Source organism: Ictalurus punctatus, chromosome 26 (assembly GCF_001660625.3).
Source record: "Ictalurus punctatus breed USDA103 chromosome 26, Coco_2.0, whole genome shotgun sequence".
NCBI lineage: Eukaryota > Metazoa > Chordata > Actinopteri > Siluriformes > Ictaluridae > Ictalurus > Ictalurus punctatus.
In genome coordinates, this window is record NC_030441.2 from 19990959 (window position 1) to 20018834 (window position 27876).

General features: G+C 43.5%; 2 protein-coding genes across 2 annotated transcripts in view; both read right to left on the reverse strand.

Moving 5' to 3' along the window:
- Positions 1 to 1027: 1027 nt before the first annotated feature.
- On the reverse strand, positions 1028 to 11265 carry olfm2b (olfactomedin 2b). The gene is made up of 7 exons (XM_053676341.1): positions 10375 to 11265; positions 7355 to 7504; positions 4855 to 5010; positions 4202 to 4418; positions 3054 to 3160; positions 2847 to 2961; positions 1028 to 2681 (listed from the first exon to the last, which is right to left on the reverse strand). Exons 1-7 carry the CDS (start codon positions 10513 to 10515, stop codon positions 2119 to 2121), a joined length of 1449 nt encoding a protein of 482 aa, XP_053532316.1. The 5' UTR covers positions 10516 to 11265; the 3' UTR covers positions 1028 to 2118.
- Positions 11266 to 11347: 82 nt separating this feature from the next.
- col5a3b (collagen, type V, alpha 3b) overlaps positions 11348 to 27876 on the reverse strand; it is a 48921-nt gene continuing 32392 nt past the window's right edge. Inside the window, exons 33-66 of the mRNA XM_053676340.1 lie at positions 26241 to 26294; positions 25269 to 25313; positions 25054 to 25107; positions 23240 to 23293; positions 23034 to 23087; positions 22835 to 22942; positions 22345 to 22434; positions 22144 to 22197; positions 21790 to 21897; positions 21199 to 21306; positions 21026 to 21079; positions 20436 to 20489; positions 20022 to 20129; positions 19746 to 19799; positions 19501 to 19554; positions 19256 to 19309; positions 19012 to 19065; positions 18644 to 18751; positions 18485 to 18538; positions 18182 to 18235; positions 18026 to 18079; positions 17799 to 17852; positions 17115 to 17222; positions 16979 to 17032; positions 16835 to 16888; positions 16633 to 16740; positions 16500 to 16553; positions 16334 to 16369; positions 16195 to 16248; positions 15669 to 15960; positions 14245 to 14357; positions 14074 to 14142; positions 13728 to 13961; positions 11348 to 12081 (exon numbers count right to left, since the gene is read on the reverse strand). Coding sequence (XP_053532315.1) covers positions 11935 to 12081; positions 13728 to 13961; positions 14074 to 14142; positions 14245 to 14357; positions 15669 to 15960; positions 16195 to 16248; positions 16334 to 16369; positions 16500 to 16553; positions 16633 to 16740; positions 16835 to 16888; positions 16979 to 17032; positions 17115 to 17222; positions 17799 to 17852; positions 18026 to 18079; positions 18182 to 18235; positions 18485 to 18538; positions 18644 to 18751; positions 19012 to 19065; positions 19256 to 19309; positions 19501 to 19554; positions 19746 to 19799; positions 20022 to 20129; positions 20436 to 20489; positions 21026 to 21079; positions 21199 to 21306; positions 21790 to 21897; positions 22144 to 22197; positions 22345 to 22434; positions 22835 to 22942; positions 23034 to 23087; positions 23240 to 23293; positions 25054 to 25107; positions 25269 to 25313; positions 26241 to 26294 — 2808 coding nt within the window. The 3' untranslated portion in view covers positions 11348 to 11934. The remainder of the gene's footprint in view (positions 12082 to 13727; positions 13962 to 14073; positions 14143 to 14244; positions 14358 to 15668; positions 15961 to 16194; positions 16249 to 16333; positions 16370 to 16499; positions 16554 to 16632; positions 16741 to 16834; positions 16889 to 16978; positions 17033 to 17114; positions 17223 to 17798; positions 17853 to 18025; positions 18080 to 18181; positions 18236 to 18484; positions 18539 to 18643; positions 18752 to 19011; positions 19066 to 19255; positions 19310 to 19500; positions 19555 to 19745; positions 19800 to 20021; positions 20130 to 20435; positions 20490 to 21025; positions 21080 to 21198; positions 21307 to 21789; positions 21898 to 22143; positions 22198 to 22344; positions 22435 to 22834; positions 22943 to 23033; positions 23088 to 23239; positions 23294 to 25053; positions 25108 to 25268; positions 25314 to 26240; positions 26295 to 27876) is intronic.

The following is a 27876-nucleotide window of genomic DNA, read 5'->3' on the forward strand; positions in this document are numbered from 1 at the left end:
AGCTTTACGTTGTTTACTTTAAAACCAAGTGAACCAACACACTGGAGTCAGTGTTATTTTATACTATGGAAGAGATCACAGTGCTTTACTCTAAGGATGTTTACCCTGTCCGCAGTAAATTACTGCACGATTTACAGTCAGGTGTTTACAGTACACATGATTTATTTACTTATTTATTCAACGTGATTGCACCTTTGTAATGTTTGAATCATTTTCTGATCACTGATCACTTCTGACAGCAGAGCACGTTTGAACTCCCCTGTACTCATATATTTCAGTTTGGCATTGCAGGGGCTTGAACCCTCATCCTTCTGATCAGTAACCCAGAGCCTTAACTACTGAGCCACCACTGTGAAAAAATAATGTCAAATATTTACACTGATAACATTTGGTAGACGTCTTTACTCAGAGGAGCTTACATTTATCTCATTTACGCAACTGAGCAGTTCAGAGGTTAAGGGCCATGCTCAGGGGCCAGCAGTGGCAGGTTGGTGGTGCTGGTGCTGGGCTTTTTCGGTGGTCTGTTGCATTTTTTAACACCACAACTTTCTCTTTGGTTTGGTAGTAGCAGTTACAAATAATTTGTGTAAATAAATGTGTATAGAGACATTACGGAGCTCGGAAGGAAGTAGCAGAGACGGTTGGTGCCTCCGGTGGCTGTACGCAGGTACTACAGTTAACTTGTGCACAATATTCACCATGTTAGATTTGAGGAAAAAGAGGCCTATCTTGGATGAATGACTGTATTTATGATAAAGGGAGATATTATCTTTTCTTTTCTACTCCTTTAAGTGCTTTTATTGATCTCTAAACATGTGTCATGCTGTGTTATAGATCGCAGTTTAACATCATGTGCTGCTTTAATAAACACTGAGGGGGTTCAGGGCCAGGCGTGTTGAAGTGTCCTTTATGTTTTTGTTCTTTACCTTTCAGATTTAATATTCATCCCTGTGCGTGTGTGTGTGTGTGTGTGCTTATTGTCTTTACTCAGAAAGGGAATTTATTAGACAAATAAAACTGCTGTAAGATTGTTTCACACTTTAATATTTATTCCACATGTATAGAACATCAATTCCATGCAGAAACTAATTCAGTCCAGCATTGACTACAAAGTGACACACACACACAATGATAGACAAAATTACATTATATTATCACAAAATCCTGAAGTTCACTTCCTAGTTCCATCAGACTCGACGTTCTAATTCCTCTGGCCCTGGTCCCCCACATCTTCTGGTTCTGGTTCTGGTTCTGTAGTTCTCCTGTTTTCCTAGCTGTTTTATTCCACTTCTGCATGGAGTGTGTGTCACTATCCTGTGACTTAACCCTATCCAGGAAAGTAGATAACACCTTCCGTCCTTCCTTATTTCCCATCATCCTCTCTTCCTTCCTTCATTCCTTCACACCCCCTTCATTCCATTCTCCATTCATCTCTTCCATCCTGCCTCCAGTCCTCTTTCCTTCCTTCCCTCCACCCTTCCTAACTCCATTACATCCACCAACCGTCCATCCTTCCATCCAAAAAAGGAGTTAGTAATATTTGTTTAACGTTTCATTCTTAAGGGCGTATGGTGGCTTGGTTCGTCTCATACCTCCAGGGTTCGGGTTTGATTCCCGCTGCTGCCCTGTCTGTTCTCCCCGTGCTGCGGGGGTTTCCTCCGGGTACTCCGGTTTCCTCCCCCAGTCCAAAGACATGAATGGTAGGCGGATCTGCATGTCCAAAGTGTCATTGTGTGTGAGTGTGTATGTGATTGTGCCCTGCGAGGGATTGGCACCCTGTCCAGGGTGTACCTTGTGCCCCATGCTCCCTGGGATAGACTCCAGGTTTCCCGTGATCCTGAAAAGGATAAGCGGTATAGAAGATGGATGGATGGATGGATGGATGTTTCATTCTTAACATTTGTCATTCATAATATTGGATTTTGAAATGCTTTGTTTACAGTGGTGTAGCTAAGGGATGGATTTCAGCTGAAATGTAATATTTGACTATCATTTCATCTTCCCTAATGCGCTTTCCCTTCCTTTTTGCCTCCTCTCTCTCTTCTTCCTTCCTTCCTTTTGCCCTTCCTTCCCTTCTCCCTTCCTTGTTCTTTTCTCTTCCCTTGTCTCCTCTATTATCTATGTGTCTGTGAAGGGCTTGACCTCCTGCAGGAGTGTGATGTTGTAGATGACCTGATGTCCATTGTTCCATGCGTAGAGCACCTTCTCTCTAGGATTGTAGTCCATCATGGAGATGTGTGAGTACAAGTTGTGGAATGGAATTTGTGTGTATTCGTACATTTCGGTGTCGGTATGGTAGACGAAGTGGATCTTTGCCCCGTTCAGGTGCGAGTCAGTGACGTACAGCGAGCCACAGACAATGAAAGCCTCTCCGGCACTACGTTTGGGGAAACCAGTGTCCCAGGACCGTACCAATTCCAGTGAGACAGGGTCCAGGCGGCTCAGCACCATGTTCCCCCCGTGCATGAGAGTGGTGTAGACCGCCCAGAGACCGCTCTCATCTGCCATGAGGTCAATGTCAGAGGATCCACCCCAAGAGTACGGGAAGGTGTTGTTGTAAGCAGCGTGAGAGAGAGTGCGCTGTGTTAGCACACTGCGAGAGAGCAGGTGATAACACACAATAACGTTAGTCTGGTGTTTATTGTAGTATAGAGAGCCGTTATACACCACATGACCTGTACCTGAGAGAGAGAGAGAGAGAGAGACAAATGGTGAAAGAAGAGGAAACCACACTTTCACCACATTGTCTGACACCAAACACTTAACCTATTAGACTAATACTGAAGGGAATGTCACTTGTAGGTTTCAGGGGTGTTGTGAACTCCATTTCCAAGCAGTCCATGTACCTGACCATGGATGAGGAAGTTGATGCACTACAAAGTCGTGTCCTGTAGTGAAGTCCCTCAGTGACCTGTATTCAAACACGCGCTTTCCCTTAAAGTAGCCATCCATGGACCAAACCTACAGACAGAGACACAGACAGACCGGTTCTGTCGGATCTGTTCACTGTTCTTGGTCTGCAATTGAAGTGAGTGTGAGGGGGTGGAGCTTACTCGTTCATCAGAGCTGGAAATCATACTGTCCATCATCCAAGATCCAAATCGGGACCCAAAGGACCTGATGGTGACCGGGTTACTGATTCCCATCAGTTTACCACAACCTTAAAATCACACACACACACACACACACACACACACACACACACACACACACACACACACACACACACACACACATACATAATTACACGTCCAGTGTACACTACTGAAGCCTTCGCTGTTGCCTTATGGCCAAATCCAACACCATTCACAGTTATTCAGGGGCAGCACAGGTCTGATTAACTGATTAACTGAAATAACACAGCTAGTAATTCAAGTCTTACTTCTGTAACTGTCTAGCTACCTAACTTCAAAGACCTAGCTAGCTAAGGTACATAGACAAGTTCTCTGGAAAATGTGTTTGCAATTAAAACTATTTCCCTCAGGGATCAATAAAGTACTCATCCATCCATCTGTCCATCCATCCCTCTATTCATTCATCCATCCATCTATCCATCCATCCATCCATCCATCCATCCATCCATCCAACCATCCATCTATGCATCCATATATTCATCCATCAATCATCAATCCATCCATCTATTCATCCATCCATCCATCCATCCAAATATTCATCCATCCATCCATGAATCCATCTATTCATCCATCCATACAACCATCCATCATCCATCCATCCATCTATTCATCCTTCCATCCGTCCATCTATTCATCCATCCATCATCAATCCATCCATCCATCCATCCATCCATCCATCCATCTATTCATCCATCCATACAACCATCCATCATCCATCCATCCATCTATTCATCCTTCCATCCATCCATCTATTCATCCTTCCATCCATCCATCTATTCATCCATCCATCCATCCATCCATCTATCCATACACCCATCCATCTATCCATCCATCTATTCATCCTTCCATCCATCCATCTATTCATCCATCCATCCATCCATCCATCCATCCATACACCCATCCATCTATCCATCCATCTATCTATCCAGCTATCATCCATCCATCCATCCATCCATCCAGTTTACTATCTATGATAGTTAATAATTGAACAGGAAGTAGCCCAAACCACACACACACACACACACACACACACACACACACACACACACACACACACACAAACACACCAATTGAGCTAGCACAAGTGTGCAGTCGGCTCTGCAGCTGTATCTCTCTCTGCTCCAGCTGGTGAACACTGCTGTAGGTGTGTGTCTGCTCCTGATTGAGGCTTGAGCTCACTCTCTCCATCTCTCGCTTTAACACCTCCACCTTCAGCACCTCAGACTTGAACCGAGCCAACACAGCACGCAGAGGAATACACTCCAGCACACTCTGTTCCAGGTCCTACACACACACACACACACACACACACACACACACACACACACACACACACACACAACTTGCTAGTTTAGTGGGTTACCTGAAGATGGATCCCAGACTGGTGACATCTAGCCAGTTAGCTCTGTATTTAACAAAACTAGCTGGCATGCTCACATTAAATTAGCTAGTTCATTTAAATCACTTAAATCACAAATCCCTTCTGGTGTTCACGTGTATCTGTTCCCCCGAGACCTGTGATTCCATAAATTCCATAAAAATTCTCGCTTTGACACTGAAAAGAGAGAAGCAGAGGTCTCAGAGCTAACCGACGTAGACATGCAGAGATTTGCAGAGTTCATTTGTGAAATAGAATGAAGTAGAAGCAACCTGAGTGTGTGTGTGTGTGTGTGTGTGTGTGTGTGTGTGTGTGTGTGTGTGTGTGTGTGTGTGTGTTTACCTGTAAAACTTTATCAGTGACTGTACGAGGGTTATTGAGTGCTGTCTTTACTCTCATTTCCACACCGATGATCTTCTTCTCCGTGTCTCTGATATGCTGCAGATCTCGAGATGTTCGCCAATCCAACATCTCCAAATACTGAGAAACATTCTGAACCTGACACACACACACACACAGACACAATCCTTTGCTTCACAACAGCACAGTATGTTGTATGCTTTGGTCTCTCTAGGAAGACTTCTGTCTGATATCACTGTTACCCAGAATACACTCCAAGATCCTTACAGTCCAGCTTCAAAGCAGAACGTTCCACAGGAACTGCACTTGTGGCTGTTACTAAGAAGCTCCATGCCGCGAGATCAGCCAAACTGTAATCAGCCCTCATCCTCCTCAACCTTTCAACAGCATTTGACACAGTCAACCACAAGACTTTCCTGCCCATCCTCATGAGTCATGGAATTCATGGCAGAGCATGGAGATCGATTGCTTCCTACATGCCGGGATGCTCAAATAAAGTGACATTGACTGAATCCACATCTGCTCCATGCAGACTCTCCACTGGTAACCCACAAGGATCAGTGCTGAGTCCTCTTCTGTTCTCCCTCTATACCCACTCTCAGTGAGGTCATATCCTCTATACCCACTCTCAGTGAGGTCATATCCTCTATACCCACTCTCAGTGAGGTCATATCCTCTATACCCACTCTCAGTGAGGTCATATCCTCTATACCCACTCTCAGTGAGGTCATATCCTCTATACCCACTCTCAGTGAGGTCATTTCCTCTATACCCGCTCTCTCAGTGAGGTCATTTCCTCTATACCCGCTCTCTCAGTGAGGTCATTTCCTCTATACCCGCTCTCTCAGTGAGGTCATATCCTCTATACCCACTCTCAGTGAGGTCATTTCCTCTATACCCGCTCTCTCAGTGAGGTCATTTCCTCTATACCCGCCCTCTCAGTGAGATCGTATCCTCTGTACCCGCTCTCTCAGTGAGGTCATATCCTCTATACCCACTCTCAGTGAGGTCATATCCTCTATACCCACTCTCAGTGAGGTCATTTCCTCTATACCCGCTCTCTCAGTGAGGTTATTTCCTCTATACCCGAGTTAGTTTAGTCCTTGGTTATTTTGAGGCTGGACTACTGGAGCTCGGACTTCCTCTGCTGCCATCCAACCTCTGCAACTGATCCAGAATGCAGCTGAACTTGTTTTCAGTCTCCCCAAGTTCTCCAACATCACCCCACTGCTACACTCCCTCCAGTGGCTTCCTGTAGCTGCTGCATCAGATTTAAAACATCCCGCTCTGCACCATGTTCATGCTGATCCTCAACTGATGGCTCAACTGGTCCCACCATCACTCAGGGTTCAGGGAAGGCTCTTCTATGTCCTGGCATGCAGGTGATGGAATGAACTTGGGAAAGACTAAAGACCTACCTCTTGACCAAATACTTGAATTAGCATTTTGTTTATCTATTATTAAAAAAACTAACATAATCCTTAAGTTAATTTCTTTTAATGCTGTATTAAGATCTTCAACATGGTTTCTAGACTGAAGGTACTCTTAGTCCCTGACCTAGTGAACTAACACGAGGCTGTGATTTTGATAGAGACTGCAGAAGCACTGCTGTAAGTTGCTCTGAGCAAGAGCAATGTGAATGTAGTTTCCATCCTCGTGATGTCCTAGTCCTTTGATCATTTCCGTGTTGCGATTTAAACATAAATCCTCAAACTGCTGTCAAAATCTTGCAATGCAGAAGTAGATAAATCAGAGTTTATAGCTTTAAGGTGTCTTTAAGGGCTCTGTAGGATTTCGTTGGACAACTAATGGTCCTTATCTTCTAAAAGAAACTTTCTTCGGAACGCTGTCTGATCAATTGTAGAGTTCTACAACAGAACCTTTAATACTCTGTTCACAGAGGCCTTAAACTGACATTTGTGACTCTTTTGAATGAGCATTTTGAATGACACCACACTGCCCCCTGGTGGATGGTGGATTATATGACGGTAGACACCGGTGCATTAATACATTTTAGTGGACAGGAAGTAATTTTTCTTTAACAGAAACATATTATTTTTTAAAAATAAAAGTGTTTTTTTTTTTTTTTTTTACTTGAGGGTTTTAAAACTTTGAAGAGTACAGTGAGATGGAGTGACATCTTTAGCTTTAATCTTTTAACTTCGAAAATGACATTAATGAAGAAACACAGTCCTATTTACACTGTAATTTATGTTAGAAGCTCTATTTTTCTGGCTGACATTTCTATGCATTACAGGGGGCGTGGCTTTAAAAGCAAGGTCTGGCAAGCCCCTGTGTTGTTTTTATGTTTTAGGTTCTCTGCAGTATGTGAAATAAAGTCAAACGAATGGCGTGAAAATGAAGCGAGGTGCATCATTTCTGGAACAGTGTATGCTTTAGGTTCTGGCCCTGAATTATTTCTGGAACGTGTGTGTGAAACCTGCGGTAAGCGCCAGGAAGTGTTTCAGAGGAGGAGACCCACGTGCTCTGCGATTTGGCGAAGGCGAGTGGTTCGTGGTTCTTTCCGGCAGTGGTTCAGTGGGGGAGCGAGAAGCCTACACACACACTTCCCTCCTACATCTGATACAGAACCAAACACCTGCCAGCCTTCATCCTGCCCCGGATACACCACCTGCAGACACACACACACACACACACACACACACACACATATACACACACACACACACACACACACAGAGAAGAATTAAATCTGAGAATTTTCTCAAAATCAGTCACAGGAGATAAAAGAAACACCACCAGACGGAGAAATTAATAAACAAATGTAAACATGGAACTACATTACTAAGAGCACACACATATATATATAATAATAAAACTAATGAAATAATCTGTTTTTCCTGCAAATATGAGCATAATTTCCTGGTTAAATTCACTAATTTGATCTCTCTCTCTCTCTCCCTCCCTCCCTCTCTCTCTCTCTGTCTCTCTCTCTCTCTGTCTCTCTCTCTCTCTCTCTCTGTCTCTCTCTCTGTCTCTCTCTCCCTCCCTCCCTCTCTCTCTCTCTGTCTCTCTCTCTCTCTGTCTCTCTCTCTCTCTCTCTGTCTCTCTCTCTCTGTCTCTCCCTCTCTCTCTCTCTCTTTCTCTCTCTGTCTCTCTCTCTCTCTCTGTCTCTCTCTCTCTCTCTCTCTCTCTCTCTCTCTCTCTGTCTCTCCCTCTCTCTCTCTCTCTCTCTCTCTCTCTCTGTCTCTCTCTCTCTCTCTCTCTCTCTCTCTCTCTCTCTCTCTCTCTCTCTCTCTGTCTCTCTCTCTCTCTCTGTCTCTCCCTCTCTCTCTCTCTCTCTCTCTCTCTCTCTCTCTCTCTCTCTCTCTCTCTCTCTCTCTCTCAGTCTTTTCCTCTCTCTGTAGAGCTCTTTAATTAACAGGCTGTCCCCTCACACCTCTCCATCTGTTCCCATCTACCCTGTGTGTGTGTGTGTGTGTGTGTGTGTGTGTGTGTGTGTGTGTGTGTGTGTGTGTGTGTGTGGCATTGGACATTTCCCAGTTATAGCTGGAACAAAAAACAAACCTCCCACTCAAAAAGTCCCCACACCCTGCTGACCAACACACACTGTCCTCCCACACACACACACACACACACACACACACACACACACACACACACGGTTCTGTATATCACTATCAGTTAAAAGTCACAATAATAACATGAACTAATAAGTTAACGCTATTTATTTTAGAGTTATTTTATTATAATTTTATGCTGTATGTTATAAACGATCACACTTTAAGTGACAGAGTTCACTGTTGTATAAAACATCAGTTCAAATCGTTAATATTATATATGAAAAGAAAAAAAGCTGAACGTAACCATCAACATTGCATTACATATTTATTAATGAACTGTTACCTATGACTAAATATCTTTACATTTACACACATTAGATATTTTTTAAAAAGTGTATTAGTAAATATTAATAATGAGCTGAACTCGGGTCTCCGGGTTTAAATATTAAAACACTGAGCTCAATTTATTTCAATTTACTAATAAATAATATTCGTTTTTATTTTTAAACATTAACAAACCTGGGTGTTAATCACTGCGTAGTTTTACTTTAATGACTTACAGGTGATCAGCTCTAAAGTTTACTAACGCAGTGTAAGTGTGTAGTGTGTAGTGCAGTGTAGTGTGTAGTGCAGTGTAGTGTGTAGTGTAGTGTGTAGTGCAGTGTAGTGTGTAGTGTAGTGTGTAGTGCAGTGTAGTGTGTAGTGCAGTGTAGTGTGTAGTGTAGTGTAGTGTGTAGTGTAGTGTGTAGTGCAGTGTAGTGTAGTGTGTAGTGTGTAGTGTGTAGTGCAGTGTATTGTGTAGTGTGTAGTGTGTAGTGCAGTGTAGTGTGTAGTGCAGTGTAGTGTGTAGTGTAAGTGTGTAGTGTAGTGTAGTGTGTAGTGCAGTGTAGTGTGTAGTGCAGTGTAGTGTGTAGTGTGTAGTGTAAGTGTGTAGTGTAGTGTGTAGTGCAGTGTAGTGTGTAGTGCAGTGTAGTGTGTAGTGTGTAGTGTAAGTGTGTAGTGTGTAGTGCAGTGTAGTGTGTAGTGTAAGTGTGTAGTGTAAGTCTGTAGTGTGTAGTTTAGTGTATTGTGTAGTGTGTAGTGTAGTGTGTAGTGCAGTGTAGTGTGTAGTGCAGTGTAGTGTGTAGTGCAGTGTAGTGTGTAGTGTAAGTGTGTAGTGTAAGTCTGTAGTGTGTAGTGTGTAGTGTAAGTGTTTAGTGTGTAGTTTAGTGTAGTGTGTAGTGTGTAGTTTAGTGTAGTGTGTAGTATTTAGTGTGTATTGTGTAGTGTGTAGTGTAGTGTGTAGTGTAAGTGTGTAGTTTGTAGTGCAGTGTAGTGTGTAGTGTAAGTGTGTAGTGTGTATTGTGTAGTGTGTAGTGTAAGTGTGTAGTGTGTAGTATGTAGTCTGTAGTGTAGTGTGTAGTGTAAGTGTGTAGTGTGTAGTATGTAGTCTGTAGTGTAGTGTGTAGTATGTAGTGTGTAGTGTAGTGTGTAGTGTGTAGTGTAAGTGTGTAGTTTGTAGTGCAGTGTAGTGTGTAGTGTGTAGTGTAAGTGTGTAGTGTGTAGTATGTAGTCTGTAGTGTAGTGTGTAGTGTAAGTGTGTAGTGTAAGTGTGTAGTGTGTAGTGTAAGTGTGTAGTGTGTAGTGCAGTGTAGTGTGTAGTGTGTAGTTTAGTGTAGTGTGTAGTATGTAGTGTGTATTGTGTAGTGTGTAGTGTAGTGTGTAGTGTAAGTGTGTAGTTTGTAGTGCAGTGTAGTGTGTAGTGTAAGTGTGTAGTGTAAGTGTGTAGTGTGTAGTGTAAGTGTGTAGTGTGTAGTTTAGTGTAGTGTGTAGTATGTAGTGTGTATTGTGTAGTGTAAGTGTGTAGTGTAAGTGTGTAGTGTAAGTGTGTAGTGTGTAGTGTGTGGTGCAGTGTAGTGTGTAGTGTAGAGTGTAGTGTGTATTGTAGTGAATGACGGTGTGATAGTGTTTACTGTAATATTTCAGCAATAACACATACGCTGATGAACTTCTCGGAGGTTCCCAGCCGAGCCACCGTCTGATCCAGTCCCACGAGTCTGGGGAGTGTCTGGGACATCCAGTTGGTCAGCATGGCCATCGTACTGAGCACCAGACCCATCTTCAACATCGGAACACTCATGGTTACACAACGCGAGCAGAAGCCAGGAGCAGCGACAGATCAGCACACACAGGTACAGTCCGAGAAAGTCCGAGAAAAAATCCGGATTTAAAGAAGACGAGACCGAAAGGAAAGAGTCCGACAAAGTTTGTGCAGTTTAATAAGAAAAAGGAAGAAAAACTATCCCAGTTTTGCTCAAAAGTGTTTTCTAATGCAAAATAAAAAACCTATGAAAAGTGTTTTATAACTTTTTCAAAAAAAAAAGCTAATTAAAGACTATAACAACGACGAGCTCGGAGATATCCCTGAAACGCTCGGCAACATGGAAGATACAACGTTAACATTAACGAAATTACAAAAAAAAAAGCAAAAAAAACCAACAAAAAACTAATTGTAAAAAAAATTCAGATTTTTTAAAAAGGGATGTTAGAACTGCAACTCTGACCACATGCTAATGAAAAAGATGTCCAATGAAGTCAGCTGCTAAATATTAAATAAAACAAACAAACAAAATATCTGAATTAAAAATGAATTCATAAAATAAAAATGTCAAGAAGTCCTTCCACACTGCAGTGACCCCACTCCATCGATATTAAAGATGTATAGTAATGTCATGAAGATGATATATTATTCCTCAGAAAGAAACGTCTTCTTGATGGCTTTGAATTATTAAAATGATTGTAAAGATTAAATAAATATGATCAAATAAAACACAAGGCTTTTATTATAAACAGAAACAGAGAGACGAGTGCAGAGACTGACTCGCCGGTCCTTTATCTCCTCGCCCGTGTGTGTGTGTGTGCGTGCGTGTGTGTGTGTGTGTGTGTGTGTAGGTAAGGGGAGGGGAGGCGTGTTGTTGTTATAATGGTTTATTAGAGACGTGTCCCTGCAGATGATTTCGTTATAATCGATAAAATAAAATACAAAAACTATATTAACATCAAAGCCACATTCATCACACACATTTATACACCTGCAGAATGTTTTCCCCCCAGAATGCACTGCAGGTGTCTCATACAACATGTAAACGCAACCTGTAGCACCGTGATTACACCACACACACACACACACACACACACACACACACACACACACACACATAACATAACACACATTCTTATAAAATAACAACTCATTACAATATGAGAGAAGAACAATGAGATACAAACACAGTTCAGTCTACACCAAGTGTCCGTGTGTGTGTGTGTTTGTATGTGTGTGTGATTCTTACATTTTGTGGTCACATGATCACTTGGTCACATGATTAACAGCAACAAACTAATAACAACATTAAAAATAAAAACAGAACAGAAAAGCACCAGAGAGCGGCCGTGTCCTCAGTCTGGGCCGCATGGACACACACTCTGCCCGTGTTTGTGTGTGTGTGTACAGTCTTAGTCAGTCTCTCTCTCTCTCTCTCTCTCTCTCTCTCTCGGATATTTAGCCGTTGAAACACACCGGACTGACGGAGAATCCAAACTTCTGTTTCGGGTTTCCGAAATCCGACACGGCCACGTCCACTATGGGCAGAGCGTCCGTGTTCGGGAAGTCGAAGGTCAGCTCGGTGCGGTCCTGACCCGATCGGGACTATCAGTGAGACACAATGCAGTGTGTTATTACATGCTTATTGCTGCGCTATCATAGGGTTAGAGTTGTTTAACATGGTCGTTAAAGAACAAAAACGGCTTATAACCTTAATATCACGGATGTTTAAAATTCTGCTCATGTTGGAACTCTGGCGGAGGAAAAACACACCGTACTGTGGTGTGTGAATTCGACTTGATGTTTCCTTTCGCCATAACCTGCGGTTCTACTACAGCAAAACCCCCGGGTCGACGCGCTCCACGGAGTTAAAAATAGAGTAGTAAATGCAGGTTTTTAATGTATGAATTAGATTTATATGAATCTTTCAATGAATTCAGACCAATGTGGTTAAAAACACTAACATAGCACAAACATCATTTCATTTCGCTCTGACATCATAACACGTTTGTGATATTTTACACGCAGGAACTGTCGCTTCACCATAGTGTTCCAGGTGTGTTACAGTGACTTTCATTTTCATGGCCACAGCATGACCAGTTCTGGTCTAACAGAACTAACAGAAACCCAGGATTGCTTGATATCACTCCGATCGACATTAGCCAATCCCTTCAGAGAAATACTGCCACAAGGGCAGAGGACAAGCGCTACAGCCAGATGGATTTACAAACTCAAGCAAACAGAATAACAACTTCAACTTCAAGGACATGTGAGATCATCAGAAATCTGCAAGGCCTACATGCCAAACCATAATGCATGATGGAAGAGCAGGAACCGTGCACCAAGCCTCATAGACACACAGCTTTTGAATAAACCCCCGTGACCCTACACCACTCTATAAGAGTGTAAACAGTGGTGGTGGTGGTTAAGACATTGGACTACTGATCAAGCTGCCACTGCTGGGCCCCTGCACAAGGCCCTTAACTCAACTGCTCAACTGTATAAATGAGATAAATGTAAGTCACTGTGGATGAGGACGTCTGCCAAACGCTGTAACTGTAAACCACCATTAACAACCTCATAGCTTATAGTGAGTGCCCTACACCAGTGCACACCAACCCTCTTCCTTGAGATCTGCCTTCCTGCAGGTTTCATCTCCAACGAAAATCTAACACACCTGTTTTAGTTTATCAAGAACTTAAGTTCTGGAGTTCTTGACTAGATGGTCAGGTGGACCATGAGTACTTAAGTTCATTCTTAAGTTCATGATTAGATGGTCAGGTGGACATGATTATGGTTGAAGCTAAAGTCTTCAGGAAGGTAGATCTCCAGGAATAGGGTTGGTGACCATTGGTCTAGAAACACAGGACTGTAGGACTCAAGTCCAGTCTACATTTTCTGTATTGACATGGACTTATTAGCAGTTGAACTTTGACTCGTCTCAGTCTTGCGCTCGCTTTCATTTGGACTCGATCTTGTCTGGGCGTTGACCTCAGTAAGATTTGGTCTTGGCTCAATCTCGGTCAGCCCTGGTCTTGGAATTGACGGCGGTAGTCTTGACTACAACCCTACTAAAACAGCATTATGTACCACTGATTAACAATCTTGTAGCTCATAGTGAGCAGGTCCCAGAAGGTCTACACATTGTCACTAATAATCACATCCACCCCAGTGTTATGTACAGAACCTGCACTGTTCTATGCGTTGTGTGTTATTCCCTACTATTCATAGTGTGTGTGAGGTGATCTGACCTGGCAGCCATCATAGTTGGCGTGGATGTAGTGTGTGTGTTGATGTGCGAGCTCGTCTCCATTGCTGGCCCTGAAGCGCAGAGCATGTTTGTATGTGAGTGTGGTGCGGTCCAGCCAGCCAGCCGAGTTCTGACACTGATAGGTGAAGGACTGACGTGCTGTCGCACTTAAGAGCCTCAGGAAACCCATCTGTACCACGTGCACCGGGTTCCCATCCTCATCCACATACTGGAACTGCACCAGGATAGACAGGAGGTAAGCAAGTGTTGTACTTAATACCACACACACACACACACACACACACACACACACACACACACACACACACACACACACACACACACACCTGTGAACCTTTTCTGAATTTGCTGTACCAGGTCCCAGGTTTCTCCTTGTTCCATGCAGACAGCTTCACCTGTCAATCATTAACAACACTTCTGCCAGTCAATCATTCAGCACTATATCATATTAATTATTAACTATATTTATAATAACAGATGGTAAATGTGCATCTCACCGATTGGTGCTTGCTGTGTGGCTGCAGACAGGTCTCTCCCTCTGCTGTGAAATTACAGAAAACCTTAAAGGCATCTCTGTGGCAGCCCTGATTCGGATCGATCCAGTACACCCCTGAAATCCAGGGAACAGAGGCACATATAAGTATGCATAAGTATGCATAAGTATGCATAGCCAATTTAAAATGGGGCTTGCTAACCTGCTAGCTAGCTACTGGGATAAATAACATGTTCATTCATAGGCTAATGTGGTTCCTTCTATTGCATCACAAACTTGATCATGTGACACTGATCACAACTTTTCCTGTCTTCAGCTGCTTTGCATAAAGTACTAATTTTAGTTACCTATATATTAGTGTAACCTACATGCAGCATTGTACTTGAGTAATTAGAGTAGATTACATTAACAGTAGCCATCTTTTGCTTGCTAGCAAACTGGCTAATATTAGAAGAAGAAGTTTTTATTTGTCACATATACATTGCAGTACAGTGAAATTCTTTTTTCCTCACATATCCAGCATGTTAGGAGGTTGGGATCAGAGCACAGGTCATGGTCAGCCATGATACAGCGCCCCTGGAACAGAGAGGGTTAATGGCCCAACAGCCGCAGCTTGGCAGTGCTGGGGCTTGAACCTCTGACCTTCCAGTCAGCAACCCAAAGCCTTAACTGCTAAGCCAACACTGCCCTACCGTCCAGCCAACACTGCCCTACCGTCCAGCCAACACTGCCCTACCGTCCAGCCAACACTGCCCTACCGTCCAGCCAACACTGCCCTACCGTCCAGCCAACACTGCCCTACCGTCCAGCCAACACTGCCCTACCGTCAAGCCACCACTGCCCTGTCGTCAAGCCAACACTGCCCTGGTTAGTCATGATACAGCACCCCATGGAGCAGAGAGGGTTAAGGGCCTTGCTCAGGTGCCCAACAGTGGCAGCGTTGCAGTGCTGGGGCTTGAATCCCCAACCTGTTCAGTAACCCAGGGCCTTAACCATTTCCCACCACTGTTAGGTGGACTACTGCGATGTAGTATGAGTTTGTGATTGGCAGATCACATTATTGCTTTTGTTTAAACTTATTAATGGCATCATCTGCCAATTTGAAAAGGAAATTGCATTTGAACATGCAGTCGAACTGCAGCAATGCCTTCTGGGTAGGTTGTGATCATAAAATCTTAAATGATGTTGACTTGATTCTCTTCTAGCTCCCATCTAACTTCACCTCAGCAGTGGAACAGCTCTTAGGATGTTAAAGTGTTAAAATATTATGGAACTGTATTGGACTGTAGCTCATGATTGGGTTTGACTGGCTTTTTAATGTCTTTTTATGACATGATTTTATTGCTAGGTGGACAAAACTTTTATTTAACACACACACACACACACACACACACACACACACACACACACACACACACACACACACACCATCAGGTAAGTCAGTGTGACACATCCAGAGCTCCTTGCAGGTACGAGCTGGACTGTGATAGGTTCCTTTTGGAATGCGCAAACCCTCTACATCCATCCTCATGGAGGCCAGAGACGCAAAAACCTCCTCTATATCCTTTGCTCCTTCACCCGTTCCATCACTCTGCATGCCATCCACCCCCTCTTCTTCCTCCTCTCCTTCGATCTCTCCTTCGGTCTCTCCCTCACCCTGAGAGTGATATCTACGCTTCCTGCCTCTGAAGAAAGGAGCTGAATTTGCTGCAGGAAGACCCTACAAACAAACACATGTAAAGAGACATTATTCCATGACAGTTTGGGCTGCCATGTTTAAGGTAAACAAAAATATTGGACTGCCAAGAGAAGGTCGCAATTCTGGCCTTGGATTTGTTCTGGGTACTTTAAAAAATGACAGTCTTTATCTGTGATGTGATAATGATGCCCAAACATGCTGCCCACTTAGGGACTCTACATGAAAATGTGTGTTCATGTGGTGTGTTTAACTCACTGGAGGACCAGGTGGACCAATGGCTCCTGGATCTCCTCGCGGTCCGATGGGGCCCTGAACAACCACATCACATTAGACTTTGTGCATATTATATTTGTGTACATGCATGCATGTGTGAACGTGTATCTGCGTGTCTCACCTGGTTGCCTTTTGACCCTTTTTGACCCATAGAACCCTGTAGGACAGGTAGGCAGGTTACACACAACAACACACAGTTTACATTATAAAACTGCAGAGAATTTATATTTTAGATTATGTATCATAGTAAGTGTGTGTGTGTGTGTCTGGGACTGTGTGAGACTTACAGAGAGTCCAGATAGGCCAGGGGGTCCATTGGGTCCAGAAGGACCAACTGCACCCTAAAAGATGGGTGTGGATGTGAGAGAGAAACATATTCAAAACAGTAACAGAACTATAAGTGTTTCTGGATGTGCTCACCTCATCTCCTTTGTGTCCCTGTATCCCCTGGTTACCAGGAAGTCCACGATCTCCCTTCTCTCCTATTTCACCAGGAGGACCAATCAGACCAATCAGACCTCCGTGACCCTGTAATACACATATTAATGATACACAACATTCTTCACCAATATGACTAGTGGAAATAACATCACTAACTAATGAGTTTGTCATTCTGTTATACCTTTTCTCCTTTCCTGCCAGGGTCCCCTCTAAGTCCTGGCAAACCAGCAGGACCCTGAATGTAACAGGAGCAAAACATGTTAACTTAATATTGTTCAAAAGTCAAAGGTTTAAGGTTAAATGTGAGCATCTGCCCCAGACTTACCATTGGCCCTGGTGGGCCTGTTTGACCCAGGGGTCCATTTACACCCTGCTCTCCCTGAAAGCAAGATATACAGACATCCAGAGTGTCAACAACCTCCATTTGCTTATGTCAATGTTTTTAGAGACAAGTGACCCACCGCTGGTCCTGGGATCCCCCGAAGTCCCTGAGGTCCTGATTTCCCAGGGCTCCCCTGAGCCCCAACTGGACCTGTCTTCCCCAGGGCTCCCTCATAACCTGGAGCACCCTGAAACAGAAATTAGCGTGACTGTCACAGAACCCTCGTATTCCAGACCCTGTTTTTATCCAGTTTGAGATCCAAACCTTTATCTAATTTCCTTTATCTAACCTTTATGTAGGTTCCTAACACATTGTGTTACAATAATATAAATCACCAAGGATCTTGAAGATCCTAAAAATGGCTAGAAAACTACAGAGAACTAGGGGAACTAGCAAAACCAGGAGAACTAGCAGAAGTTCTCAAGAGCACGTTGACATTATATGTAAGAGTTATCAGGAATATGGCTTAAAAAATTATATCCAAAAGTCATAGTCACACCATAACCATAGTTACTGAGAGTCTATACACAAACTAAAGGTACCATTATGATAATGAGGAAGACACTAGATGTATGTCACAAGTGTTTTAATTTGTTGTGAATGTGTATGTACTCAAACAGAGCTCTGTTAGCATTAGCATCAGTATTAGTAATGCAGCTCTGATTCAGATCATTGCAGTTGTCTGTATGAAAAAACATGTCCTTAGAACAGTAATATACATTTTTTGCTCATGTATTTAACAGTAATCTACAAATATGTTTACCTTATCTCCTTTCAGACCGGGCTTCCCCTGTTTCCCTGGTTGCCCTAAATGACCCTACAGAGAGACAGATAGAAAGACAGACAGATTAAGAGTTCTTGTTACAATAACAAACAAGGTTTACTGGAATACCAGTGTCCCACCAAGGACACTGTCATGATTCCTGTCATTAATGTTTTGTTTGTTCGCCACAGAAAGCTAAATACGTGTAAAAGCCCCTCGCAACTCACCCTTCTTCCTGGACGTCCAGGAGGACCAGGCTCTCCAGAAGCTCCAGGGGGCCCCTGAGAATAGAGATCAGAATGGAGTGAGAATAAAAAGAATTAAATTATGAAAAAGCAAACATAATAAACAAAATAAACACAAACAAGAAAATAATTACGTACAGCTTTTCCAGGATCTCCATTGTCACCTTTAGATCCAACAACTCCATCAATACCCTGAGAGAGACAACAAGACTGATGTCATCAATAAAATAAACCACAAGCGACACATTCTTAGCATTTTCTAATCACATTGGGTAAACAAAATGATGTCCAGATTCATTTGCATAAACGTTTAGTGCACTGAACAGTGAGTTCGATTCTTCTGTAAATATCCAGCTCAACTCTCGATTATAATGAAGACGATATGTCATCGTCACAGGAAGAGTTCTGATTGGTTGTGAAAGGGTTAAATAAGTCACCTACATCAGGACCAGCCTCTCCAGGAGCTCCCGGGTCTCCTGGAAGACCAATGGGACCCTAAGGGAAAGTGAAAGTGAAAGTCAGATAATGATATTATCATAAACAAAAACACACACACACACACACACACACACTTGACACTCATACACACATGACACTCACTAAGCTGCCCTTGGCTCCATCCTCCCCTGATGGTCCTCGAGCACCTGGAGGTCCTGCAGCTCCTGGAGATCCAGTGTCTCCCTTCTCCCCCTGATCACCTTTCTCTCCCTGAACACACAATAAGAACCACATATCCACCACAGGAAGTCTTTAAAGAACTCAAGAACTCCATTGTGGATCCAGAGCAGGTTTTAGATTTGATATTTTACAGTTTCTGCAATATGATGGACATGCAGCTAAGGAACCTGTCTAAGAACAATGTTGATATTCAGGATAGTTTCTGAACCATTCGGTTCTTCAACAAGTTCCTGAATCATGACCAGGGACATGTCACGTTCCACGAGAGAAGAAGGTGAGATTTTACTCACAGTGCTTCCAGACAATCCTACAGGTCCAGGATCACCTGATTCACCATCCTCTCCCTACAGGATGACATCATCATCATCATCATCACCATCATCATCATCATCATCATCACCACCTCTCTCTCTCTCTCTCTCTCTCTCTCTCTCTCTCTCTCTCTCTCTCTCTCTCTCCTTGTCCTTGTCAATATCGTTCTGTCTCTTTCTATCTCTGTCTTTCTATGTGTCTGTCTCTGACTATCTCTCTCACCTTCTCTCCCACAGCTCCTGGTTGGCCACGAACTCCAGGTCTGCCAGGAGGACCCTGTTTAACACACGCACACACACACACACACACACACACACACACACACACACACACACACACACACACACAGTTATTGATTTGAACTCTGTGTGCTTTATTCTAAATACAAATAAATATATTATCTCTGTGTGTGTGTGTGTGTGTGTGTGTGTGTGTGTGTGTGTGTGTGTGTGTGTGTGTGTATACACCTGTCCACCGCTTGGACCCTGAGGACCTCGAGGGCCCATTTGACCAGGAGGACCCTTAAACCAGAAAGAGGTCAGAGGTCACTTCTGGGCTTAAACTCTAATAAACTGTCACTCTAAAATGATCACTGTGATTAAATTTTACACTAACAGAGAAAAAAATCTGAAAAAATGAAACAATTCTTAGCAGTTCAGTGATATAATTCTAAATTGGTGGAAAGAGAAACAGGAACATAAAGTGATCTCACAATGAGTCCAGAGTGTCCGCTTTCTCCCTTCTCTCCTGGAGTTCCAGGCATTCCCTAAATTACAAATAATTACTTCATTTATGTTAAATATGTACACGTAATTGGTGTTTACTCTACAAGCAGTATGGTGTGTTCTGATTGGCTGAGGGCAGTGTGGGGTGCTCTGATTGGCTGAACGTTGAGAGGATTATGGAGTGTTCTGATTGGCTGAGAGTTAAGAGAAGTACAGTGTGTTCTGACTGATATATTATCACGCTGCTTATTTAGACTTTGTACCTGAAGTCCCACTGGTCCGGTAAGTCCTTTAAAGCCTCGTGCTCCTTCATCTCCTTTCTGCCCGTACATGCCCTGTTGCCCTGGGGGTCCAGGCTCCCCGTCTACACCCTGGGTGGCAAAGAAACAGTGTTTGGGACATTCAGGTAAAATTTTTGACATGATGGCTTTCATTCCAAGTCTGAAGACATTTTTTAATTCAGTTTAATCCTAATTTAGTACTTGACAGAAACTTGAGGCCAACAAAAGCTAACTGACTCTAAAGATCGGTTATCATGGCTGTGATGAACAGAGGGGAGAGGAAGCCGACACACACCAGCACCAGTCATACAGTAGAACACTTATTCTGCTAATCTCCCAGGAACCGACAGCAATCTGTTACAATGCATTATTACTGAATTTACTGCATTATCTCACCGGTGCTCCCGGCTGTCCCTCTGGTCCCTGAGTCCCAGCTGGACCTGGAGGTCCCTGTGCAGATGAACGAACACACACACACACACACACACACACACACACACACACACACACACACACACACACACACATCAAATATATACCAGTAGTTCTAACATCTTAATTTTTTATGATTATATTTCCCCCAGTTTGGGCTTGCCAGTTCCCACCCAAACGCTAACTCTCCCCAATTACATGCCAATCAGGGAGGGGTGGGGCAAGCATGTGCTTCTATCCTCATGATGCTAACTTCCACATCTTTTCAAACTGCTGCGTCACAGGGCAGTGTAACACACTCAGAGGAAAGTGCCCTCTTCTGCATACATGAGCTCACAGATGCCCACGATTGGCTAGTGTTGCTGTGATTGACAGGAAAGAGAGAGAGAGGATGCCCTTCCCACCCAAAGAGCATGGCCAATTTTGTTTTTTCATCTCCTGTCCATGGATTGCTTGGGCGTTGTTTGGATGTAAACCTGAGATCTTCTAAAATAATTAAAATGATCTGTTGTGCCACTTCTTACATCTTGAAGAGAAGAGAATGAAATACGTACATGTTCTCCTTTATCACCTTTACTTCCTTTCTGTCCTGGACCTCCAACTTCACCCTGTCACACACGAGCACACATTCAAAGCAAAAAAATACAAATATAAAAAATATTGTATGTAAAAATGCAAAACTACTAGAAATATCCAATTAACACACATTGTATGACTAAGTTGTTACCTTATCTCCATCCTCTCCCGGGGGTCCTGGAGGACCTGTGGCTCCAGGCAATCCCACAACCCCCTGCTCTCCATCCTGTCCTGCAGGGCCAAATGGACCCTTCTCTCCCTACACACAGAGACAATGCAGTGGTGTTTGGAGTTTCTGTAAGGACACTATGTGAGAATCTATGGTTGTCAGTTATATAATTTAATCATCAGATGTTAAGACTGGACTGTTGTCATGGTGATTCAAAACATCAGACAGAGACTGGCTAAATAAGTAGAAGTTCAGTGTTTATGTTTACACACTCAAGGTAAAGGGAGTATTTAAACAGCTGTCTTTTAGGAAATTGTTATGTTTAGCTAGCTAACATTGCACTGCATGACAGACAGCATATGGAAACATGCTAAAAGTATACATGCTAACATTCCACATGCTAACACTAGCTAAGCAGTGTGTTTGTGACACTTAAACTGGTGACCAGTCAGAACACATCTAAATATAGGTCAATCCTGAGCCAATTTATTAGATTCTGTATTAATTCCAATTCTTGTTATGGTTTCTGGATTTATTTGAATATGCTAATTAAAAGAAAGAGGTGGGGCTTACTGGCTCTCCTTTCTCTCCCATTGGTCCAGGAGCGCCAACTGTTCCTGTTCGTCCTGGCTGACCAATAGCACCTGCCAAACCAGAAGGACCTCTCTCACCTGTAGCACCCTACAGAGAGACAGACAAAGAGACAGACAGACAGATACAGCAATACAGAGAGAGAGAGAGAGAGAGAGAGAGAGAGAGAGAGAGAGAGACATAAGACAGAGAGACATACAGAGAGGAGAGTGACAGAGAAACATACAGAGACAGACAGACAGAGAAAGAGAGACAGACAGACAGACAGTTTTATATATCCTTCCTCTCTTGTCAGCAGTGAAAATCAGATAGAACATGAAGTAAGAATGTACATACAACAGGTCCAGGTGGTCCGACAGGTCCTGCCCCTCCCTTCAGTCCCGCTGGCCCCTACAGGACACACATCACATGACCAAGCAACAGCCAATCAAATACCTCCATCATGTATAGCTATTAATCTCTTTTAATCCCACACACATTTTGATTGATATTTTAATGCCAGTTGGCTCCCTCAAGTATTGTCATAGCAATAGTCACCATGGAACCTGCCGCTCCACGGCTACCACTGAACCCCTTCAACCCGGTCGGGCCGCTCTTCCCCGCTGCTCCTGTACCTCCAGGATCTCCCTAAACAACACAGCGTGAGACACAAAGACATCATTTTGGGAAACTTTCTCGCTATTCGAGACACTGAGACATAATTTCAAGAAATGTTATAATAATGTTTTTATTTTTTCTTTAATTGATGGAGACAGACTCATGAAAAATTTATTACCAGCCCTTTAGCCATTTTAATTTACCTCATTCAAAGCTGCATGTTATAAATTACTTTATTTAAATTGACTACACCCACTATTTTACACTTTGAAGCAGAAACACCCCAAATGACATGTTCATTAATTCATTATAGCAACACACAAAACATATTATATGTTATTTAATTCATGTGAAAGATGCAATCCTCTGAAGAGCATGTGAATCACAGCCACAGAATGTAAGTATGCCTGTTTGAAGATGGAAATCTGACCTTTGACCCTTCTTTTCCAGCTGCACCAGGTAAACCTTGCTCTCCGGGTGGTCCTGCTGATCCTGGGTGACCTCGTTCTCCCACTGGTCCGGTTTCTCCAGTGTTCCCCTAAAACCAGCAATAAGAGAAAAGTGATATGCTATGGTGTTTATGTGGCCTATATATAATAGGCTGTGTGGTTTGGGACATGTGAGCTCACCTGAGGTCCCACCACACCTGCAGGTCCAGGAGGTCCCGTCTTTCCCTGAAAACCCTGAAGACAGGAAATGGGCAAATAGCTGTGAACACCACCACCATGTTTCACACCGAATTACAGCTTTATCAATACTTCAACACATCAGCACTGTCAAAACCCTCGACATCTCATCTCATCGTGTAATCTGTCTGATTTTGAAGTGAGCTCACCGGCTCCCCTCGCTGGCCTGGGTGACCCGGTAACCCGTCTTTACCACCAGGACCCTGAATAATAAAACACAGAAACACTGTGAGTCATGTGACCACACTGAGTGAATTTGGACATGAAGAGAACATTCTGACAGTGAAGCCTTAATTATCAGTGTTATGATTATCTACAGGACAGATAAATCAACGTCCACATGTATAACACATACAGACTAATGATAAGAATATTTATTTTAGACAGACAGACATACAGACAGACAGACAGATAGATATCTACCTAGAAAGAGAGATAGATTAGATAAGACAGATATGCAAGCTCCATAATATTTGTGCTACATTCTTTGAAAAGTAGATTAGCTAAATCTTTTCCTCCTAGCTCTATTCCTAAAGCAAACAATCACTCTTTACTTCAGAAATGTTCTCCTCTTGGCCAGCAATCCCACCACCTGCCCACTGGATCCCATCCCTTCCACAATGTCCCAGACCATTTCACAAGACCTCCTCCCCTTTATCTGGTAATGTACTGATGACCTTGAAGACAGAACATTATACCATTCCTGAAAATCCCCTCAGACATCAGCAACTAGCAACCAGTATCACTTCTCTCACTTCTTTCTAAAGTTCTTGAATGTGCCACATACAATCCACTGTCTCCGTATCTTACCCAGAACAACCCCCAAGATCCTAACCTAGTCATCAGCACCACTAAAACCAAACAGATCACAGCAGACTTCAGGATGACCAGGAGATCCACACACAGGGAGACGAGGTGGAAAGAGTGGAAAGCTTCAGGGTCCTGGGCGTCCACATCACAGAAGATCTGACATGGTGTCTCAACACTGCGCACCTAGCCCAGCATAGACTGTTATACCTCAGCAAAAACTCAGGAAAGACCTTGTACCTTCATTACTCTATAATTTTCACCACAGCAGCATAGAGAGTGTACTCTCCTACCAGAAAGACCTACACTGAGTGGTGAAAGATGCTTAGCTAGTCTTTAGGACTGAGCTCCTAGCCTAGACTCCATCTACTTTGACTACAAAGGAAAGCTTGCAGTAGACCCGAGCCATACAATACACCACATGTTACTGTCGAAAGCTGCACTAGGAGTGTTTCTGAACAAAATTTATTTGGAAGCATTACTCAAGCTTTCAGCAGCCTTCAAAAAAATCAGTCACAACACCGTCCTGTCCATCCACAGGAGCCATTTCTCTCCACAGGAGCCAATCAGGTGCTTCTATAGTCCCCTGTCATCTTGAGACTGGTGCACCTCGCTCCTAGCAGGCTCCTGTCTCCTGTGCGCCATCCAACCCCTGCAACTGATCCAGAATGAAGCTGCACAATTTGCTTTCAACCTCCCAAAGTTCTCCTACACCCGCTGCCTGCATCAGATTTAGAACAGTGATGCTTGCCTACAAAGTCAAAATGGACCAGCACCCACCCACTTTAAGGCACTTATCACACCTGCTCTGCACCATGCTCCCTCCGAGTCTCTAGTACTGCTTGACTAGACCCATCATCTCTCAAGGTACAAGGAAGACATGCATCTAGGATCTTCTCTCTTCTGCACCCTGGTGGTGAATGAAATGTCTTCAAACTAATCTTCTTCCAAATGAGCATTTATTAATCTATTAAAAAGTCCATCGCCTTGTACTTTTTCTTTTCATAACGAACTATGATGGTCGTCTTAGTCCCTGACCTAGTGAAACATCATGAGGATGTGTTTTTGATAGAAACTCTATCTGTCTATATATATAGACAGATAGATAGATAGATAGATAGATAGATAGATAGATAGATAGATAATGTGCACTTACATTTGGTCCCTTTGGCCCGATCTCTCCTACACGACCCTGTGGCCCTTGAGGTCCCTGAATGAATTAATGAATGAATAAATCAATCAATGAGGACAATAAAACAGAAATGGATTTCTCACATATCTGTGTACATATGTTGTATATGCTCTGTGTGTGTGTGTGTGTGTGTGTGTGTGTGTGTGTGTGTGTGTGTGTGTGTGTGTGTGTATACACACTCTTTCTCCTGATGGTCCCGGAGGCCCGTCATGTCCTGCTGTGCCCTTCAAGATAAACAAAACAGAATTATACACAAATACACAAACACACACACACACACACACACACACACACACACACACACACACACACACACAAATATATATAATTATGTGTGTGTGTGTGTGTGTGTGTGTGTGTGGAGAGATGGCCATGGCCATCCCAGTCCCCTGACCTGAACCCCATAGAAACCCTGTGGGGTGAACTGAAGAGGAGAGTCCACCAGTGTGGACCTGAAATGTGAAGGATCTGGAGAGGTTCTGTATGGAGGAACGCTCTCAGATCCCTCGCCATGTATTCTCCAACCTCATCAGGCGTTATAGGAGAAGACTCAGAGCTCTTATCCAGGCAAAGGGAGCTAGCACAAAGTACTGACTAAAAGGGTGCCAATAATTGTTGCACACCTATTTTTAACAAGGATTTATTTGATAAAACTGTGTTGTGTTTGTAATTGTTTGATATCCATGAGGGCAGAGTATTTTTGTGAATTTTTAAACGAAAGATCAAAAGGTTAAACAATACATTTTTCACAGCCTTCTTTGCTCATATTTACCAAGGGTGCCAATATTAATGGAGGGCACTGTGTGAGCTCATACTCATACATTTACATAAATAAGTACAAAAACAAGGTAATTTTATTCTAAACACTAACATGGCAGCAGAAGGATTTGATATTTAAAGGTAAATATGAAAAATGTTTCAGTTGAAGTGTTTACTGTGTTTGTGTTAGAGATCAGAAACAGACGGAGGTCGGGGGAAAACATGAAATTTTGGTTCAATTTACAGAAAATACACAAAAATCAGTGGAATGATAATATTATTGTCCTCTGTACATTCTAATTCAACATAACAGAAACGTAAATCTAACACACCTGGACAGTAACTGTAGCTCCACCCATCACTGTTTAAAAACAAATACTTTACATCTGTACCTTTTCTCCTGATTTTCCGGTTGGTCCTCTTGCACCTCGTGCTCCCCGAGCACCCTGTGGGTATCACACACACACACACACACACACACACACACACACACACACACACACACACACACACACACACAAACACATTACTATTGGTTTGGCCTCCATTGTATCAATATTACATTGCTATTTCAAAAAGACTTTATCAGTAAGGTGGATGATGAGGAGGACGGTAACATAGACAGTACGGTGGATGGTGAGGTAGACAGTACGGTGGATGGTGGGGTAGACAGTACGGTGGATGGTGAGGTAGACAGTAAGGTGGATGGTGAGGTAGACAGTAAAGTGGATGGTGAGGTAGACAGTATGGTGGATGGTGAGGTAGACAGTACGGTGGATTGTGAGGTAGACAGTAAGGTGGATGGTGAGGTAGACAGTAAGGTGGATGGTGAGGTAGACAGTACGGTGGATGGTGGGGTAGACAGTACGGTGGATGGTGAGGTAGACAGTACGGTGGATGGTGGGGTAGACAGTACGGTGGATGGTGAGGTAGACAGTATGGTGGATGGTGAGGTAGACAGTACGGTGGATGGTGAGGTAGACAGTAAAGTGGATGGTGAGGTAGACAGTAAGGTGGATGGTGAGGTAGACAGTAAAGTGGATGGTGAGGTTGACAGTACGGTGGATGGTGAGGTAGACAGTAAGGTGGATGGTGAGGTAGACAGTAAAGTGGATGGTGAGGTAGACAGTATGGTGGATGGTGAGGTAGACAGTACGGTGGATGGTGAGGTAGACAGTAAAGTGGATGGTGAGGTAGACAGTACGGTGGATGGTGAGGTAGACAGTAAGGTGGATGGTGAGGTAGACAGTATGGTGGATGGTGAGGTAGACAGTAAGGTGGATGGTGAGGTAGACACTAAGGTGGATGGTGAGGTAGACAGTATGGTGGATGGTGGGGTAGACAGTACGGTGGATGGTGAGGTAGACAGTAAGGTGGATGGTGAGGTAGACAGTAAAGTGGATGGTGAGGTAGACAGTATGGTGGATGGTGAGGTAGACAGTACGGTGGATGGTGAGGTAGACAGTACGGTGGATGGTGAGGTAGACAGTAAAGTGGATGGTGAGGTAGACAGTACGGTGGATGGTGAGGTAGACAGTACGGTGGATGGTGAGGTAGACAGTAAAGTGGATGGTGAGGTAGACAGTATGGTGGATGGTGAGGTAGACAGTACGGTGGATGGTGAGGTAGACAGTAAAGTGGATGGTGAGGTAGACAGTACGGTGGATGGTGAGGTAGACAGTACGGTGGATGGTGAGGTAGACAGTAAAGTGGATGGTGAGGTAGACAGTACGGTGGATGGTGAGGTAGACAGTAAAGTGGATGGTGAGGTAGACAGTACGGTGGATGGTGAGGTAGACAGTAAAGTGGATGGTGAGGTAGACAGTACGGTGGATGGTGAGGTAGACAGTAAAGTGGATGGTGAGGTAGACAGTATGGTGGATGGTGAGGTAGACAGTACGGTGGATGGTGAGGTAGACAGTACGGTGGATGGTGAGGTAGACAGTAAAGTGGATGGTGAGGTAGACAGTACGGTGGATGGTGAGGTAGACAGTAAAGTGGATGGTGAGGTAGACAGTATGGTGGATG

What these genes read in the sequence shown, in the direction of transcription:
- olfm2b (XM_053676341.1), bottom strand. Translation starts at nt 10,515, where the DNA reads ATGAGTGTTCCGATGTTGAAGATGGGTCTGGTGCTCAGTACGATGGCC. An exon ending in TCACTGATAAAGTTTTACAG is followed by an intron (nt 4,419 to 4,854) that starts GTAAACACACAC and finishes GTGTGTGTGTAG; the next exon opens with GACCTGGAACAGAGTGTGCT. An exon ending in ACTTCCTCATCCATGGTCAG is followed by an intron (nt 2,682 to 2,846) that starts GTACATGGACTG and finishes TCTCTCTCTCAG; the next exon opens with GTACAGGTCATGTGGTGTAT.